The sequence below is a fragment of the Nestor notabilis genome, unplaced genomic scaffold, assembly GCF_000696875.1.
Source record: "Nestor notabilis isolate BGI_N333 unplaced genomic scaffold, ASM69687v1 scaffold6363, whole genome shotgun sequence".
Classification (NCBI taxonomy): Eukaryota; Metazoa; Chordata; class Aves; order Psittaciformes; family Psittacidae; genus Nestor; species Nestor notabilis.
Window position 1 is genome coordinate 67,355 of NW_009921411.1, and position 19,049 is coordinate 86,403.

General features: G+C 43.3%; 1 protein-coding gene across 1 annotated transcript in view; it reads right to left on the reverse strand.

The window, feature by feature from the left end:
• LOC104403091 (lysine-specific demethylase 4B-like) overlaps positions 1 to 19,049 on the reverse strand; it is a 70,697-nt gene that overhangs the window by 7,488 nt on the left and 44,160 nt on the right. The window contains 8 exon segments of the mRNA XM_010011130.1: positions 4,451 to 4,559; positions 5,036 to 5,091; positions 5,218 to 5,294; positions 7,888 to 8,110; positions 9,222 to 9,400; positions 11,404 to 11,524; positions 13,018 to 13,535; positions 17,368 to 17,537. Coding sequence (XP_010009432.1) covers positions 4,451 to 4,559; positions 5,036 to 5,091; positions 5,218 to 5,294; positions 7,888 to 8,110; positions 9,222 to 9,400; positions 11,404 to 11,524; positions 13,018 to 13,535; positions 17,368 to 17,537 — 1,453 coding nt within the window.

Below are 19,049 nucleotides of genomic sequence, written 5' to 3' on the forward strand. Positions count from 1 at the left end.
ACCTTATCTGAGGCTTGAACATGGCAAATCAGGGGAAAATCAGTATCACACGCTTGAGATGAACAGGCATTTTACTTGTTAGAATGAACAGCCCGTATATATAAGATCCTGAGGGATATTGTATGCCCATGGATCTGACTATACAGCTATGCAATTTATTTGTTACAAAGAAAGAGGAAACTGATTATTAGTGCCTGTTTCCAGATGAGCATCTCCAAAGCACACCACGCTGGTTTGCTCCAGCCACTGCCCCCAGGACTGACCCCTGCCTCCCCAAAATCCATCCACTCACCTGAACATAAATGTCCTATAAACATACTGGGATACTATGAATAACAGGTTCTTTTTCTCTCTGCAGCATCTGATATTAAACAGAGCCTTTCTTCCCCTCTTCCACTCTTCATGGCCTCTCATTCACCTCGCTCCCATTAAAGCAGTGCTCAAAGTATGCAACATTACACAATACATGACCTAAATTTTAAGATCCATATGAATTGCTACATCCCATAGGATCAGAAATGTAACATAAGCTGCCTGAGATCACACAATAAGCCAATACAACCCCCAGAAATACAAGGTCACTCTGCTCCTAGATCTGAGCTACCTTTAAAGTGTACCCTCAAAACTATGAGGAGTACATTATCAACTATGCAGTGAATTAAAGTAAGAATGACCAAATGTTAATGTTGGGGTTTATGTTTCCATAGCAAAGAGCCAAAGCCAAGACAAATAAAAGACCATTCCTTCTCCAAAAAGGATTTCTCTTCCTTGAAAGCAAAACATGCTAAAGAAAGGGAGATGGATTCCTCTCTATTTCTGTGCAACGTCCCCCCTCCCTGACCAGGGGCTGCCCCACAGGTACCTGAACTGAGCCAAATTCGCTTCCTGTGAATTAACTGAAGTCACTACGCTTACACCAAAGATTCATTTGCCTTTTTTGCTTAAAACTAACAAAAGGCAGGAAATTCAAAGCCAGAGCCTCACTGTTGCCAGAGCGTGGGGTTTAGTATTTAATAAGCTGTGCCTTTATCGCTCTGTAAACCCTCTTCAAAAGCCAGATAAGCACCACAGCAAAGTGCACAGCAGGAACACAGCACCGAAAGCAAGTCAATAGCAATGAGATCTCATTATTAAACTGTCAATACCTAATTCTCCTGCCGGCAGGGACAACTGCTGATCTACAGTGTGCACAATACTGCCTCGCAAGAGAACATTAACCCTCCAGTATCAGGAATCTGCCTTCATTGATGCAAACAGGATTCTTCCAAGCCAAAAGGATTAGCATGCATCTAATGACACCCCAGTGGCAAGAAAAACTCCTTATACAGGCAAAAGAGCTACACCAACAGAATATTCACAGCAAATACGATCAAAAGATAAGGAACAATTTGGGCTACAGTGACACTGAAAAGCAAAAGAGGGTGGAAGGGGTGAAAAAATCCTGGTCCCTGGCAGTGTTCAAGGCCAGGTTGGACACAGGGGCTTGGAGCAACCTGCTCTAGTGGAACGTGTCCCTGCCCGTGGCAGGGGTTGGAGCTGGAGGAGCTTTAAGGTCCATTCCAACACAAACCAGGCTGGGATTCTATGAGGAAGGAGAAGGCGTGGACAGAAGCACTGGTGCCAAGTGCTGTGATAAGGCAGCACGTGCAGATTTAAAGCCATTTTCTGTAGGAGAGGAGGTAGCAGGAAGAGAGAAGGCTGAAAGCACAGGAGAGGAGAAACACACAGCAGAGAGTCGGGTCACAGCTGAGAGTAAGCAATGGGCTGTCTCCTGCCTGACGAACACCACAATTCATTTACTCCACTGAGGAATGACAGCTCATTATTCCAAATTTCCACGCCATAAATAATTTACATGCCCTGGCCCAGAATCCACCATTCGTCAGGGAGCATGGAAACAGCATTTGTTAAAATGATGCCATACCCACATATGGACTGAAAACTCTGTGTTTGAAAGGGGGGAGCCTGGTCCATGCTCAAGGAACAGGATGTACCTTTAAAGAGATCACTTCAACTCCTCGTCACAGTCACTTAAAACAAGACATGTTTAAAAACAGAGAAAAAGAATCAAGGTAACCCCCACTCCTCTTTCCTCCATTATCTCCATCCCTTCACTTCAACTGTCCTCAACGCCCACATCATTCCTTCTCTCCTTTCCCATCTTTTCAGCAAAGGGCATCTCTCCAATTTTATCTAGTTCTGCAGCAACTCTGTCACTGCCAAAGCATCAGATCCAGCACCACCACCACCTTTTAGTCATCTTCAATTTATCTTCCTAAAGGCACACCAAAATCAGACACCCCGCAACTCCTCCACTGACTCCTCTCGTGCTTCAGGAATTCCTATAAGGAATGCTAAAACTCTCCACAATGGCTCACGAGTGTGTTTCTCTGCACAATCTTATCCAATTTAGATTTCCTCTGTACTTCTTCACACGCTACCCCAATGGTGCTGCTGGAAGCATCACTGCCTTCACATTCTGCCATCCAAATGCATTTTTCTTTAATCTTTACCTAGCTCAGAACTCTCAAACCCATTTCAATTTTAGCTCAAGAGAATTTATTTGCTTTCTTCCCTGTTGTACTGGTGACACCACCAACAAACTGCTTTCGACAGATATTGATGGTGTGTGCACACATGTTGTAACGATGTTCACAACTAGAGATCAACACAGAGAGGAAAGGCTTCTGTAATCAGATGAAACACAACAGGACTCGCCTACTGATGCTCTTGAACACAGAGTAATTAGACTGAAAGTCCACTTCCTACATCCCTACAGCTGAGCCAGCTGGGGCACAAGCCATTTTACTCACTAGCATGCTGATAGAAATTTAAGACCAAGACCTGAACTTGAGTCCAAAGCTACCTGGACTAGCCATGGACTTGCCAGCAAGCCCTTCTGGCAGGGTTACCACAGATCCTGGCAGAAACTAAACAGCATTGCACCTCTAGAACACTCACTCTGATGATGGTGAAGCAGTGTGCAGCAGCATCCATGCTAACAGTTTCCAAGTGATGTCCTTAAAGCCAGGCTTTGGCAAGAACTGAGCTACATACAAGCCAGGCTCTTGCTAACTTCAATGTAAGGAATAGATGCCTGTAAATCACATCAGTAGAGTGTGTAAGTCAAGGTACTTCATATAAAAACTCTCCACCTTTCCCCTAAGACATGAAGAAAACAGGAGGTGCAAATGCAATACAATGGAAAGAGATGAACAAAACTGAAGCTTTAACTCAGGAATGAAACAGAAAGATGTGGAGCAGGGCTGCGCAGAGGCTGTGGATGGCATAGCCAACGTTCCAGAGCAGAGTGAAGCAACAGAGTTTTATGTCCATTAATACTGCCCTAGCTTTATAGGACTGTAAGGCAGCCACAGAAGAGTTAAAGAATTAAGTCATGTTTCCTTATGAGGCTCCATTAAGCAATACAAGTGAGTCTTGTGTAAAAGGATTTTTAGTTCATCGTTACAAGTACTTGTAATGAAGAGGATGCATGCTGGAAATGTCAGATGATCCATAAAGAACCACTGCTGCAAGATTTATCCCTCTCACATCACACAGCTCCATCACTCCACCTGAATAATGAATGCTTTTTACATTCACATTTGTGTACAAAACCCATTTGCACAACAGAGAAATAACTCTGGAAGCAGAGAGAGATTCTTCCTAATCTCTCATCCAGGCCCTGGCTGGGCTGCCTGTGCTAAATAGCTGCACAGTTAACAAATAAATCAATGCTAACCAATGTATCACTGCTCCATCACCTTCCTGTACCACACTCCCAACCATCACCCAGCTGACTTCTGTACCCAAAAAAAGCAGCAAAAGCACAATTTATTTTGCAATAACACACTATAGTGATGGGGCATTAACTAACATTAAGATTAATTGTCTGAGCTAATGAATCATCCATTACTAATCTCTCAGATGAGGCTATGCAACTAAGTATGAAGTGGTAGCTGGACTTGGATTAAAATCTCTGCAGTCATGGTCACAAAGAAATGCCTATTAATTTCTAAAAGATATTTCTCAATAGAAAAAATGAGGTAAAGTAAGACAAATCAAACTACAGATGAACAAGTGAGCAATACATCAGCTTCTTCCTAGTTCTCACATCCCTTCACACTCCCACTATGCAGTACTTTCAGGAAATGAAGAGTTCAGGTAGTTTAGACATGACTGCCACGTAGGTGAGTGTCCTAGGCTCTGCCCAGCACAACAGCACACTCCTAAGAGAGGAAAGGGTAATCACAACTTGTTTGTGTGCCAAAGCACTGAGTACCTCAGAAGACATCCAACTGATTCAGCTTCCTGGTGCACTTGTTGGAAATGAGAGAACATCACCTCCAATCTTGGCTACTTTATGACCTCACATAACGTTGTTCTGTCTAGTTAAAACCTGTCTCTTTTGGGCTCTTGTTCACACTCTCTACAGATAGAAGACACCTACCAGTTTCCACCTCTGCTCTGGAATAGCACTAATATCCACAGGATGACGCTCTATTACATTGAGAAAACGGGCCTCAGGGACAGCAATAGCACAGATTATATGGACCCACCTGGAAAAAAGAAAGTGAAGGGACAAATCAGAGTCTACCACTATTTGAATTAAATCCTCAAGAGGGCGTTTAACATTTCTCTGACTCCCTTAGTATCAAGGCTTATTTATGGTGGTTGGCAGCCTTGGCAACATTACCAACTGATTGTTAATCATGGCTGCACAAGGTAAATGTCTCTGGAACAACAGGGATCAACCTTCTTATGCATCTGATCTTGCATGAGACTGAACGTTCTCTGAAGAGACTTTTCTCTGAGAAACAACCAAATTCGACAAGTGCTCAGAGCCACGTTAACCTCTGCTATTGAGAAGCCTGGTGCAGAGTGGAAAACAGAGTTAGCCAAGCTTATCCTGCCAAGTCAGTGAGTAGCAGTTACCTCCATAAAGCCAAAACTAACTGAGCATCAAGCCCAAATTCACAACAATACAAGATCAGGTGCAGTATGGAAGGAAAATACACGAAAACCCATCACTTACCGCCCATCAGTGGTCATCTGAAGAGCTCCTCCCCTGAGATTACACAGGCAACATTCCTGTAGGAATAAAATTCCTTCAGAACTGGACCAAAAGCCTCTGCTAAACTGTCTGTCTATCCCAGAAAATGACACAAACTGTACCCACCCACCACCCATCTCTGTCTCAAGAGGATGGACACTTACCGCTGCCCATGCATTGGCTGAGCACCGTGAGCAAGACCAACCTTCATTCACCAAGTCTGGACGTATTCCATAACAGCCTGAAAGAAAATAAGTTATATCCTTCAGAGTTATGCCAATATTGCTGTAGAACTGACTTGCTGACCTCTCAATTCAGAAGCATCTTTGGAATCAGGTGTAGCATTTACATAACTATATTCAAGTCTAGGCTCAGAAAAAAAAGGCGTAAGGAAAATCATCTTTGGGAAGGGGGAAGAATTTGGGACCAGCAGGTCTAAAACTGAACAAACCAGAAACCCACACACAGGTAACCCTCAGCATTCTTTTCCCCCTCTTGTGTAAGAGCTACCACAGCACTACTTTGACCCCTTAGGGAAGAACTGGGCTCAGGTGTGATGCTGCTACTGCTGGAAGGCACTCGTATATTAAAACAGGTAAGACCAGTGAATTTTAGCATGACTGAAGCAGTCATCTTTGCTAAGTGGTATTATGAGGAAGGACAAACCCAGTAATATTGCAAAGAAATTAAATACATGCACTTCAAATATTTAACAGCATTTAAACTAATTTCTAGTTATATTAAATGTTAGAAACATCTGACTTTACAGAGCATTTATTACTGTAAAATGCAAGCACCAAATCCTCCTACATACGTCTCTGCAGCACCAAAATAGGAAAGTGGTATTATACCCATGATAAAGACAGGGAAGCAAGACAAAGAAAAGCCCTTATAATGCTGTAGAAGGCACTGAGGTTTGCCACTGAAACAATGGGGGAAAGACACAAGAATTGTTCTGAAGAAGTGGATCTACACAATTCCCATGAGCTCACAAAGTGAGCGGAGAACTAAACATACCACAAATTGATGGCCAGCATCCTAAGTAACACAAAGCTCAGCCCACAGCTTGTACCTATCCTAACAAAACCAAACATAATATTTCAGCTGGGAATGAGTCGCAAATGACAGAATCCATCTCACAAGAAGTTACTCAGAAAACACCAAGATTGCCACAAGAACCTGATTTATAAAAATCATCCACTTAACCAGATAAACATTACGTCCAAAAAAGTCAATAATATAGATCCACAGCTGTTTGCTGCATCTGAAGTCTCTTTTCATCATATGGTGAATGAAGAAAGCAGATTCAACCCTGTGCTAGAAAACAGGAGTCTAAAACACTGAGCTGAAAGACAAACTGCTCCAAATGGTGTGGAATAGGCAGAAATTTGCACATTGATTTCTTGCTTCAGGACCACAGTAGCTGGACTATGGGATCTGAGGGGTGAAACAGACACACTTACTGGACAGCAGACTGTCCCCTAAGGATGATCCTCATGGAACAAGGAAAGTATTATCTGATTAGGGATTTGCCAACGCCTTAGAAGTCCAGAAACCTTCACAAATCTTTCCTCTCTGTCTCCTTGCTACTGGTGTAACCCAGCACAGCTGGGTGAGGGCACTTCTCTGGAACAAGCAGGCTGCCAACTGGTTTTACAGCATGCTGCCAGCTTCACCGAAATACACCTCAACACTGCAATCCTGTAATAAAAGCAAATGGATTCTCTGCAGCAAAGTCAAAGGGATATTGCAGTCTAGAAGTACAAACAGCAACAAGGAAGCAACAAGACACTGGAAACTACATCAGACTAGATTTAACTTCTATCCTATCCTCAAGGGTAGAGCACAGCCAAAATAGAAAGCTAAATTCCTCTACGCCCTGTCTGAGACTGCAGGTTAACATCTTGCCCACATCCCTCTGTCCCTATAGAGAATTTGGCCACTGAAACAATATGGACAGACTGGACTATTGAAAACGTGGGTGTACAAGATGCAGCATCTCTGTTCAGATCACTACAGAGACTGCAATTTGTGCACTGAAAGCAGTCTTTAGCCTCATGCTCACTCTGCACCACCTGATCCAGAAGTGACCACAGTTACAGATGCAGTAGAGAAACAACAGTTGCACTGTAGTTCTCCACAAACAAGAGTCATGCCAAGCTGCACAGTAACCCACAGACTACAAAATGGGAACAACAAAAGGAATTCCAGCTGATACAAGTGAAATAAGATCTCCCATCTGTCAAGATCAAACAGTTGAATAGGAATTCATCACATCTAGAACAGTGCAAATGTTAGCTAGATGTTGCACCATCTACAGCAAAGGTACACTCTACCAGGATTAGTCAGATCTTCTTTTAGACATAACTACCAGGGAAACAAAGAGACATATATTCCTTTCTGTAATCAAGTGCCATTACTACAAACAGTAACACACACACTGATCAAATACATCTGAAATGACTCCATAATCTCTGATGCACACAAGAACAGTTTAACCTTACCCAGCAGGCCACCATGTGAACAAGAGAAAAGAGTGATCAGCTTTGTGATTTCTGCTTTATTACAAAAAAATGAAGGATAACTAAAGAATCTCTTCTGTTAGAGAAGAATCACCCAACAAAATGAACAGCACAAAGAGTATTTATGTGTGTTCTGAAGACCAGTGACTGCCAAGATGGACTCAAATACACAGACAACCTAATACTAGAAAAGGAAAAAGCGGGAGTGACAGGTATAGCAAGCATGTCAAGAAGGAATTAAAATCTAGGCAACACCTAAAGAAACTTGTTTCTCAATGCCCAAAACACTTTGGTGAAGAAGGAAACACTCACTAGCATGAACCTGCAGGCAGCATTTGGCACAGGATATCAAGGGACTGGTTCCATCTTCTCCAATATAGGAATTGGAAGGAAGCGGCTCCGTGTTTTCTCCACTTGAGGTAAAGCACATCTCCGGGATCAGAGGCTTAGTCTTCTGTCCACACTTGGAAAGGTGGACAAAAGAGGTGGTCTCTGCTACAGAGACAGGGACAGCTTCTTTATCCATCTGTAAGGACTTGAAGAGAAAACACCATCAGATGGAATCGCCTCTTTCCTGGTCACAGTTTGAACTTTAACATCAGAGCACCCCCTTGCAAAGTGCATGAATAACTAACTTGAACCCTGTCTTCTCGTGCACACCCCCAGCCCTGCCTCTTCCTTCCCTCTCCTCCTTAGCCCTGCACTGGGATCTGTGATTTATTCAGAAAGCTCAAAGCAGCACCAGAATAAGGAGAAGCTTTCCTTGGTTTTCTTCTGTAAAAATGTGAATTCCTAAATTGCAGCTGAAAACACCAACGAACACAAAAAGAGGAAACTATTAATAAAAGCAAGACCTTCCCTCCCCCTCTCCCATTCTTTTACCATCCTTCCCTACTCTTCCCGCCAGGATACCTCCTGAAGGGCATTTCAAGGTTGCTGGTAGGAGACCCAAGTTAAAAGCAACAGATTAAACCATACCCAGTCTTCCTCACAACCATTATACAACATCCAGCAATCAGAACGGGTATTTTATTTTCAGTCTGTGCAATAAATCACACTATTTTATTGAGGGGGAGGGGAAGTGGGTTCTGCTTTTCTCAGAAAAAGCTTCCAAGACATATATATATATGTGCACCTAAGGCACGTATTCCTAGTGGACACACAAAGCCAGATCTGGCTCCATAAGCAGGCAAGAACAAATCAATACACAACTGAACAAGTAAGTCGTTCATCTGATAGATTTTGCCTTTCTGCTCATAACATATCCCAAAGCATATTGGTAGTTTCTAAGAAATGATGTATGTGCTTACTCAGTAAGTTTGTATTTTGTTGCTTGTTTGCATATATTCAGAAGTCTGGGAGATGGAAACAAGAGTGATCACATGCCCCATATGGCATCTTTTCTCTGCATGAAAGAGTGGGTGCAGTGCAAAGCTCTTTAAATGTGAGCTAAAAAATGAAAGCTGAGAAAGGCAGAGAAGCCAGGAAAGAGAATAAAAAAGGCTCCATCCACTGCCTAAGCCAAATCCAAACATGCTCCTTTGGGTCTTATTTCATTATTGGGCAGGTGTGCACCGTAACTTAGCTAGTCCCCACCATGCAGCACCCACCACGGACACGGCCATCTGAGCAGCATTGGGAATTACCTGGTTATAGGGGTAAAAGAGGGTACAGACAGCACAGTATGGCTCGCTCAGGGCAGCGGCTGCATTGAATTTTCTTTCAGCTGGGAAATTAGGTACTTTATTCTTCCACTGGAGGGAAATTAAAGACTTCAAAGCCTCCGGGTCACTCATATCTTCCTCTCCAGAAAATGGAAATGTTTCTAGAAAGAAAAGAAAAAGGATCATGGACAGTCAGTAGGTGCAAAACAGTGCAGAGACAGGAGACAACATGCAGCAAGGTAGGGTCAAACAGCTCATGTGTTGACAACATAAGGAGTGCAATAAAGAGCATTCAGTGTGCTTCAAACACTTCCCTAAACAGATGTAATCTCCACTTCATGGGGAGGGTAGGCAAGAGAGACACTAATGACCTAATGGAACCAGCCATGAGGAAGAAGAAGGAAGAGCATCCAGATTTAATGCCTTCATAACTCTCCACTTTCTGGCTGTAGAAACCTACTACATCTTTTTAATGAAGCCAAGTTCCAAATGTGTGATTCAAGTGCAAGGAAATCCTCCTTTCTTTCCTCCAACTGGGAGCTGCATTCCCTGGAAGACACAAATGCAGCTCCAAGTTCCCACCGGTCAGCAGTATATCCGTTTCCACCTTCCCAAAGGGCATCCCATACCTGTGTCTGCAAACACAGATCTTGGCTACGAGATATCTTGGGTTCAAGTTTTCATTTTACTTTTCTGCAGCTGCTTCAGAGCCACTTCCATCAGTTCACCCCACTAAGCCTGTGATCTGCATTCACCACCACTCCTCTCCTGCCAGAGCTCTGATAGCTACTGATTGTGCTAATTATTTTGCTAATTCTTTGTTTGTACAAAACCTTTACAAGGCCGTTGGCATTTTATGAATAAAACTACCACAGAATCCATTAGTGCCAGTTTGGGGGTCCAAATTTCCTGCCATTCCCTATTAAGGAATCTTGAATCATTATAAATGTTCAAGAAATGCTCCACCCAAGACGAAGCGTAAATCACTCCTTGCACTGTTCATCTGCAAAGGTTCCAAAAGATCAGCTTTGGCCAAGGCAACTCAAAACATCTTGGTGCAACATCATCCCCAGAGCTCAGCACATTATACCAAGTAGTTCACTGCTTCAGTGTTCATTATTGGAAGCACGCAGTTAATGTTCTCCTCTCAACAAGTCCGAGGCTTCTCCTCACTCCTACCTCCCTTCTTAAGATTTTCAGACTCTGAGGTTATCAGAAAGGATAAAAGGAACTTGCAGTAAAAACCAAACCACATGTTAGTCAAGGCACATCAGGAGACAGGGAAGGATTTATGATACCAGTGAAATCAGTGTAACCGACAGCCTAATCCAGAGTGACAGACAGAGAGAAAAAGGAAATGACTGTTGTGTGTTATCATCACCTTCCCTCATTCCAGGATGGATTCTAGGTGACACAGCGTTCAGGATGGCTCCTACATTTCAAGCAAATTACATGCAAGTAGAAAAGTCTAACAATCTGTCTCAACTGAATCTTAGTGTAGCATGTGCATTCCCTTCATTTCCATGCTCACTCCTTCTCACCGCAGCCTCCAGCTCATCCTTCTACCTTAGCCCTGAAAAAGCAGGGAGTGAAGAAAGCTGCTGCTATTCCCAGGCAGGGAAGGGAAGAATGCGTTTGATCAGCCCCCAAGAAATGCCAGCTTCCACAGAAAGCTGCTCCTGAGTCAGGCAGCAAAGTCCCTGTACACCATCCACCAAGTCAAAACAGGGAAAAGGATCTTTCTAATGAGGATCCTCCAACACCAAGTTTGGTGCAAGGTCCACCACCCTAGGAGGTGAACAGATCTCATTTTAAGGCAATATCCAAGAAGAAGCTTTGACTTTAAGATGTTATTTTCTCTGAAGTCTTTTTAATTTTCTTTTTCCCAAAATACTGCCTCATTCTGCAGTAAAACCTTTTCCTTGGGAGAAAAAGCAAAATCATCTTCTTGAGAGAAAAAAAGGGTAGGAAGTGAGAAGGGACACCTCCCATGGATGTGGTTTCCAGCTGGGTTATCAAAAAGGGAACATGCTGCATTTTCTATCAGTTAAGTGTAACACAAAACATTTCAGGCCATCCAGCTCTTTTAATGGCTTCAGCACTTTTTCAGCTCAGACAAGACATTGGAGCATTCAATGTGCAATGAACATTCCTGTGCACTCACCCTCATCGCTCGAGGTCTCCTGTTTAACCACTGACAGTGGGGAGCGGGTTGGGGGTTTGCCCAGGGGATGACGACGACTCTTCTTTATCTCCATCTTCATTTTTGAGAAAGCAGCAGCAGTCTGTAACGAACCAGAACAAGCTAGATGGGAACCCCAAAACATCTTGGCAAGCAAAGGAGAGAACGGGACTACAGAGGCAGTATCCTTGTCAGAAAAGGTTCTTGAATTTACACAGCAAACTGCTCACCACCTTCTGGCTGTGATCAATAAAGCCTTGTGAGCCAATTATTGTGGTAGATAAAGGCAATGCTATCTCGTGAGATGTCAGGTAAACTACAGTGCTGCTTAAAATCAGAGCAGCCTTTGAGCAGCTTCAAGCCTGCCAATTCCATTAGCTTATGAAAAGTCTGATCAATCACACCAACAGAGAAGAACCGTAGCACAAAAATGATGTATGGGGTGCACAGGACCTGAAGCATTTAACTAGAACATTACAGTGTGCTGCATGACAGACATATTCATGCTGTGCTGTACCCACTGCCCCTATAGCAGCCAGCACTGTCAACACTGCAGCCCAATCACAGGGCTCACAGTCTGCTTGGTGTGAGGCCCTAAGTGCATCACAGGTGAGTTCCTCTGCACTAGGAACTGACAGTGCCACGTGCTTTGCTTCATAAACATGAGGAAAAGCAGCAGTGCTGCAGCATTAAGGATGAAATCCAAGAACGTTCCATGTTACACAGGAGCGAGCAGAAATGAAGGTACTTATGGCAGCACAGCAAAGCAGTTCTTTCCTCTCATATCTGCAGCCACTATGTCTTTGAACCACTGACATGAAAGGTAGGCTCTGTGCCATGCTGGTATAGCAGTGCACATCTCTCCCTGTCTCCAAAAATCCTAACTGCTTTGCCATTCCATTGGCTCTTTCAGCAGCATCATGCAGGAAAACAAGAGCTCCGACTTGCTGCTAAGTCCTAAACATTTTCCTTCTTCCTATTTGGAAACTGTCTTCAGGCAAGTACTCCCCAAAGAAAAGAGATGCCCGAGATAGATTGCATGTCATGAACTGTGTTGTCCATGGAAAAGTTTTCTGCCAACTTTTCCAATGCTAGATCTCATGCTGGAAAAGATCCCTAGGCAACACCACATAGCAGGCCAGCACTTGGAAGCATAAGGCTCATGCTGGAGAAGTGTAAAGCACATCAGCTGAGGAAGTCAGAAACAAGGGAGAAGAATTATTAAAAGGATGGGGCAATCAAAGTTCCCCTGGGGACTGTTTGGTTTTACCACTCTCAAGAATTCAATGCTCTGCAGCAAGCAGAGGTCTCCTGCCTACTGCCTGAGATGATCATTTCAGTAGCATCTGTACTATTGTAGCATGAAAATTGATTCTCTATCTTTTGAAGACAATAACAAGTTTGATTTATCAGCTAGCATCAATGCAACAATGGACTGAACAGTGAGAAAATAACCCATCTCTTCCACTAAAAGCACTCTGGCTCATCAGCATGACATCATTCCACTGGAGGCTCAAGCACAAATCATCCTCTCTTTCCAAGTCTGGTCCTCACTTAAAACCAGCAAATCTCAGTTACCTCCTTGCTCACACATACCTGTAAATCGCTGACCTCTGGAGCAACCTCTCTATTTTCTGCTTCTGCATTCTCCTCCTCCTTCCCAGAGATTTCCATAGGGACTGACTGCTCCTGCCAACTCGGACTCTTCTGCGTGGCGAACTGCTCGAACGCCTGCTGGCAGGACATGCGCTCCTTGTCAAACACCACCTTTTTGGTCCGTGGAACCACGTAAAGCATGGGAATGATTGGCCGAGGTTTAAAGTCATCTTCCTCAGCTGGTGCCTCCAAGGGCTGGATGATGTTCAGGGGAGTTGGAGACAAGCTCTTCTCTGCTGTGGTCGAGGTGGGCACTACTGGGGGCACTGGTGGCCGTGCTGTCGGTGCCTCACCCTGCGCCAGCGGCTGCTGGGCTGCAGAAGGTGGTGGCAGCGGTGGCTGCTGCTGCTGCAGAGGAGCAGGAGGCGCTTGCAGATGGTGTTGGTGTTGATGGAAAAGGTGCTTCCTCTTCCTCTCCCCTTTCACCTTTGGAGGACGAGCCTTCACTTTGCAGTCACCTGTTTCAAGATAACAGGCAATATTTAGCTTCGTATGCCAACAGCTCCAGGCATTTAGTACTTTTCTCCATCAAAAAGCTCCAACTCTGGGCTAACAGATTCCATCCTGGTATTATTCTTCCTTTCAAACAGGCAGACTGAAAGCTGTAGACAAACTCTGCTGTACTTCAGCACTGACTTACAGAAACCTACTTCAGAAAGAGAAGACTCTGTCATTTCTATGGAATCCCTGACTGGAGCAGAAAGGCTGCCAAAATGAATGTTGCCTGGAGGGAAAAGATCTAAACCCCTAAGAAACTAGACAGTGAGCCAAAACCCACATAGCCCTGACTCTGTATTTCAGGTTTTCTGTCTCAGCAGTCCCCAAAATGGGATGCACAAAACCATCCACGGGGCTGCAAGAAGAAAATATTTTTGAACCATTAACAAAATAAAATGTATTTCTGAAATACTGTTTATTTCATCTTTACCTCATCCATTTTTTAAATCTCCATTTTTGTGTATGTTTTATAATAGATGAGCACAGGAATAAATACAAGTAACTATAATTATAATATCTAAAATTCTAAATACTAAACAAATAAGAATAGAAAGAAAAATAAATATACATGTGCTCCAAAGTTTTTGGCTGATAAGGGGGCACACACTGTTGTAGTCACCAGTTTGCTCTAATGTCTGAGCCACCCCCATTTCCTGCTCCCTCTATTTGCAAGCACAGCTCTTATCTGAGCATTACTGCGTGTCGATGCATTCACCAGCCCTAGGAAATGAGGAATGGAACAAAGATACCTGAATCATTATTACCAAAAGATTTCCACTGTAAGGGCTTTTTAAAAGATGCCTTTAAAGCACAACTCCAGTACAGCATTGAGCTAAGCCTATTACAGACACAGAGCCAGCAGTGGTTACTGAGCTATGCTTTCCAGCACCCTTGTTTGTCCTTGTTTCTCCTAGCTTACTGTCATTCATCTTATCTGCATAGCACCGCAGGTTTCTTACATGGTTGTGACAACAAAAACACCTCTTGAACAGATAAGACGTCTCAGTGTTTTTACCAGAGGCAGTAATGACCCATAAAAGTCTTTCCTGCCTATCTTCCCAAAATAAATCTGTTAAAGGACCCATGTGCCCTGATTTTACAGCAGTAATTAGAATTCCTAGTGGCCACTGAGCAAAGAGGACAGGAGATGCCTTCACATCTCACCTTATTCCATCTAAAATGATGGATGTTCTCTTTGCCCAACACTTCCTTCACTTCATGAATGAAGTTATCAGGTCACTCAGAGGGAAGTGAATAATAGATGCTCCACAGACAGATGCCAGTGCTCAATTTATTTCATAAGAGATTGGTTTTCACCTGCAGATGCTACGACCAGATGAGACTTCTGCAAAAGGCCATTCTCCCTCTAACAGGGTGGGGAGGAAGACTGCTGATGATAAAAGACCATTCACCCTCACTGTGACCAATTCCAACCTACTGAGACTCCTCCAGTAAGGACTAGCCCAAAGCTGACCAGCCAAACCAGTCAACTGAAAACCAGATAAAGCATCACAAATGATAAGAGGTAGCTGTAAGAGGAAAGGCCTGAAAAGAGAAGGTGAATAATCCCACACTTAAGTGCTAAAATCCCTGCTGAAATCTCAATTTCATTAGTATCCAGAAGTCCGCTCCAATGACTTTATTTACACTCATTTATAAAAAGGGAACAAACTGAGCCCAAATAGTTGTTGCTGTACTTCTGTAGGCAGTCCCTCAGATAAACTGGTTTGTTCTGTCACAGAGAAAGGAATATTGAACTTCCTTAGAGAAACAACAATATTGAATGAAAGGCAAATTGGATTTTTCCCCAGTCGCACAAAACTAGATCATATTTACTCTCTGTACACTCCAAGAATTCTCTAGCCAGCAACAAAACAAATGCCATTCACCAACTTTATTGACTTCTAAATGGGTAATTTGACAGCAGCTGGCATGTAGAACTTTGTTTAGAAGTTTCTGCGTTAAGGTGAATGAAGTAGTTTGCAAATGAATCCATAAAATTAAAAGCCAGGAAAAAGTGAGATAACATTCCAAGTCCCTATCTGGCTACCATGAAAGAGACCTTTATGCACAGATTGATATGGTAGGTTAAAAGAGGAATGCCTCCCAGCTGTCCTGCTGCTGAAGAAGACACACACACACACATAGCAGAGCAGTAGTACAATGATGTTTCTTCATAGCAAGAAGACTTGCTTGTCTAGGGACAACCTGAAGTGCTATAGGGAGCTTGTTGAATTTGCAGGTGTACAACCCCTTTGAGGGGAAGGGGTGTCAAGATGAAACTGTAATAGACTTGTGAGAAGTAGATGTAGAAAACTAGATGTTTTAGATGTAGAAAACTAGAGAACTCATTGGTGTTTAACTGCTACAGTGCATGAAGAACCTTGTATACATATTTGCTCACAGCCACACTGAGCACCAGACCCTGCTGAAACTGCAAAGCAAATAGCCCCGTTCTAGTGATACTTTCTGCAATGGTGCTGAAAATAAGTTTTTCCCTCCTGTGCTAACAGTTAAAGGGCTCTTAACATGTAGTCTAAGTGTATGATTTGGAACCTAGTCAGCTAGAACAGAGCCTTTATTGTTCCTCTGCCATTCTAATGATCTCAGATCTGTCCTCGTCACTTATCTCGTCTCCGAAGGGATATCAGCATTTTCGGGCCATTTATTATAAGCACCAACTGTTAAGACTTGTACAGGAGCTCAAGCAGACAATTTAACACACTGCTGACACTTTGAAGCTTAGGGCAAGAGAAATCAACTATCTGCACTGTGCTACTCCTGCTCTGTACAACAATGATTTTCAGACTCCTTATTTCCCATGAAAAGAGAAAATCCACTGTCTAGCAAAGAGACTCTGGAATGGAACAAACCCCTCAATTCTTTCCCCAAAGCTTCTACAGGTCTCCTTTAAGATCATTATCAAGGTTCTCTAAACAGTTTGCAGCATCAGTTTTCTCCAATCACTCAACAAATAATGGACATATACAGCAGATGAAAATGAATTCACTAGTGTGTATGAAAGTGCCTCAAAGACCGAGTGCCTCACAGGCACATCAACTTGACCACACACATTAGGGGGGAGAAAGCATCTGACTGCTAGCAAGAATTGCAACCTTTCATACACAGCCAAGGAAAAAAACAGGTACCACAAGAAGAGCCTCCAGTCTCCAAGGCTGAGGTCAGGCCTTTGCACTAACCATATGTGGAAGGAATCAAAATGGACTGGGAGTTGTCATGGATTAGTATTAACCTCAGCCACGCAAAGAAAGCTGAAAAGCTTCCCTCCTACAGCTAAGCCTTGAGAAAACCAGAGCTGCAACTTGGACTCAGGCAGCAGCTGTGGATCCCACACAACCTAAGGCTGATTTGGTTCAGTCTCTGTGAGAAATGGGGAGGGACAGAGGGAAAGATTAATTGCGTAAGGGAGTGCACAAATCATTCCTTTTCAGAGCAGGACACAAAATATATTTATTTGTTTCTCTATGAAATATTTTAAAACATTCCTCCCCTAATATATATGTTTTACAAACCTGTAATAGTTTGGGCAGAATTTTCAGGCCCTGCCAAGAAAGCTATTTGGACTGCATCCTTAAAGAGAGGGAAAAATCAATCGCTGTTGTAAATGATGGTGTATTTCAGTGAGCACAGCTTTAATATTGGGAAAGATTCCACCACTATTTCAACAGATATAAAGAACAGCAGACAAGTCATTTACAAATGTGTTTTAGAGAGATAGCTTGCCCTAATTCTTCACTGAAGTGATGTGCCATTAGTGAGCAAGGCCCTTACCTTCTCCCTCAATCACTTTGCTTCTCTCCTCTTCCTCTAGGTCTGGCCCTCTTTTCAGTTCCTCTTTTACTTTCACATCTTCCAAGGAAGTTTCCATAGCCATGACATCTCCAAGAGACTTCTGATCCTCTGTTTTATGTCTTCTGGGTTGACTTCTTTTTCGCTGAGACCTAGAAGAACAGAAGTGTGATTTGACATAAAAGAACAGCCTTCAATATATAAAACGATCGCTGACTTAGAAAGCTGAATACAAAACAAAAGGACCTTTTTTGGAGAGAAAACACAAGGTAGTAGCTAACAGTAGCTACAGGGCAAAACAGATATCTGAAGGGAAACAGATGAACCTTGTATAACACAGCATTAATGATCCATTCACAGCAGCCATTAATTGTCCAGGTTTCTCAAAGAGCTTTTTCCCACCTAATGTAAGCTCACGAGCTGCAGTTAGAATGATTTTAACTATATTTTAGATCTGGTTTGCTTGTAGTTCAAAAAAGAGATGAAAACTTGTTACGAATCTTTCTTCCATCCTCTGCCTCCATTCCATCGCCTCTTTTCATTCTGTACATGCTTCCCTTTGGTAAACTGCTGGAAAGCATCACCTTCCAGCTCTGAGGCATTACCCACTTTCTAAAAACACGGCATAATGACTGCTTATAGCATCATCAATAAGCAGTCTGTGACTTTCAGTAGTATAATCCACAAGGTCCAAGGCCTATGAACAAGTCTAACTTAAAAGAAAATTGCATATTAATATGATCAGACTAATACTAACAAGCCAATAGCAATGTTTTTCTTTCTGAAGAGTCAACACCACAATGCAAAACCCAAAGCAGGCTAATGCCTTTTGGTGAGGAGCTGCATTAGGAGCCAAGCACCCACACAGACAGGCACTCACTCACTCACTCCCCCTGCTCAAGTGGGGCAGGGAGGGAAAACAGGAAGAACAAGAGCCAGAAAACTTGTAGATTGAGATAGAAAAGAATAAAAAGAGAAGGAAATACGTGAAGGAAATCCACTCACCATCTCCCACAGGCAGACCAATGCCCAGCCAGTCTCTGAACAGCCACTTTGGAAGCCAACCCCCCCTCCCTCTTTCTCTACCCCAGGTTTTATTGCTCTGTGTAATGTTTTATGTCATAGAATATCCCTTTGCCCACTTTAGGTCAACTGTCCCCTCCCAGGCCCTGCCCAGCCCCAGCCAATTCACTGGGCAGGGGGTAGAGTGGGGCAAAAATAAACCTTGAACCGTGCAAGCAGCCTTCAGTGACAGCCAAAACACCAGGGCCTTAATGAGCCCCAAATCCCAAACATCCTCCAGGCTGCTATGAAGAAAGTTAATTTGTTGAGAGTTGCATCTTCCACATGGCCTTGTACCTACCACCCTGTAACCAGCTGCAGAACACAACCACACTGCATTCACCAGCTCCAAACTCTAGAATTCAGCTTCCCATCCTCAGGGCTCACAAACTCAGCTGCTCATTAGATTTGGAGCACAATGGAGTTCAGAGCCCTTCATCAGGGAGCCAGCGAAGAAGGAAGAAGGAAATTCAACCCGAGATGAATGATTAATAGTACAGAAAGTTGGTCCAAATGCACAGCAATATCTAATTGCCAGGCTCTACCCATTCAGTAGCCCTCCAAGCAAAGATGTGAACTTTGCTCCTGCAGACATTCATCAG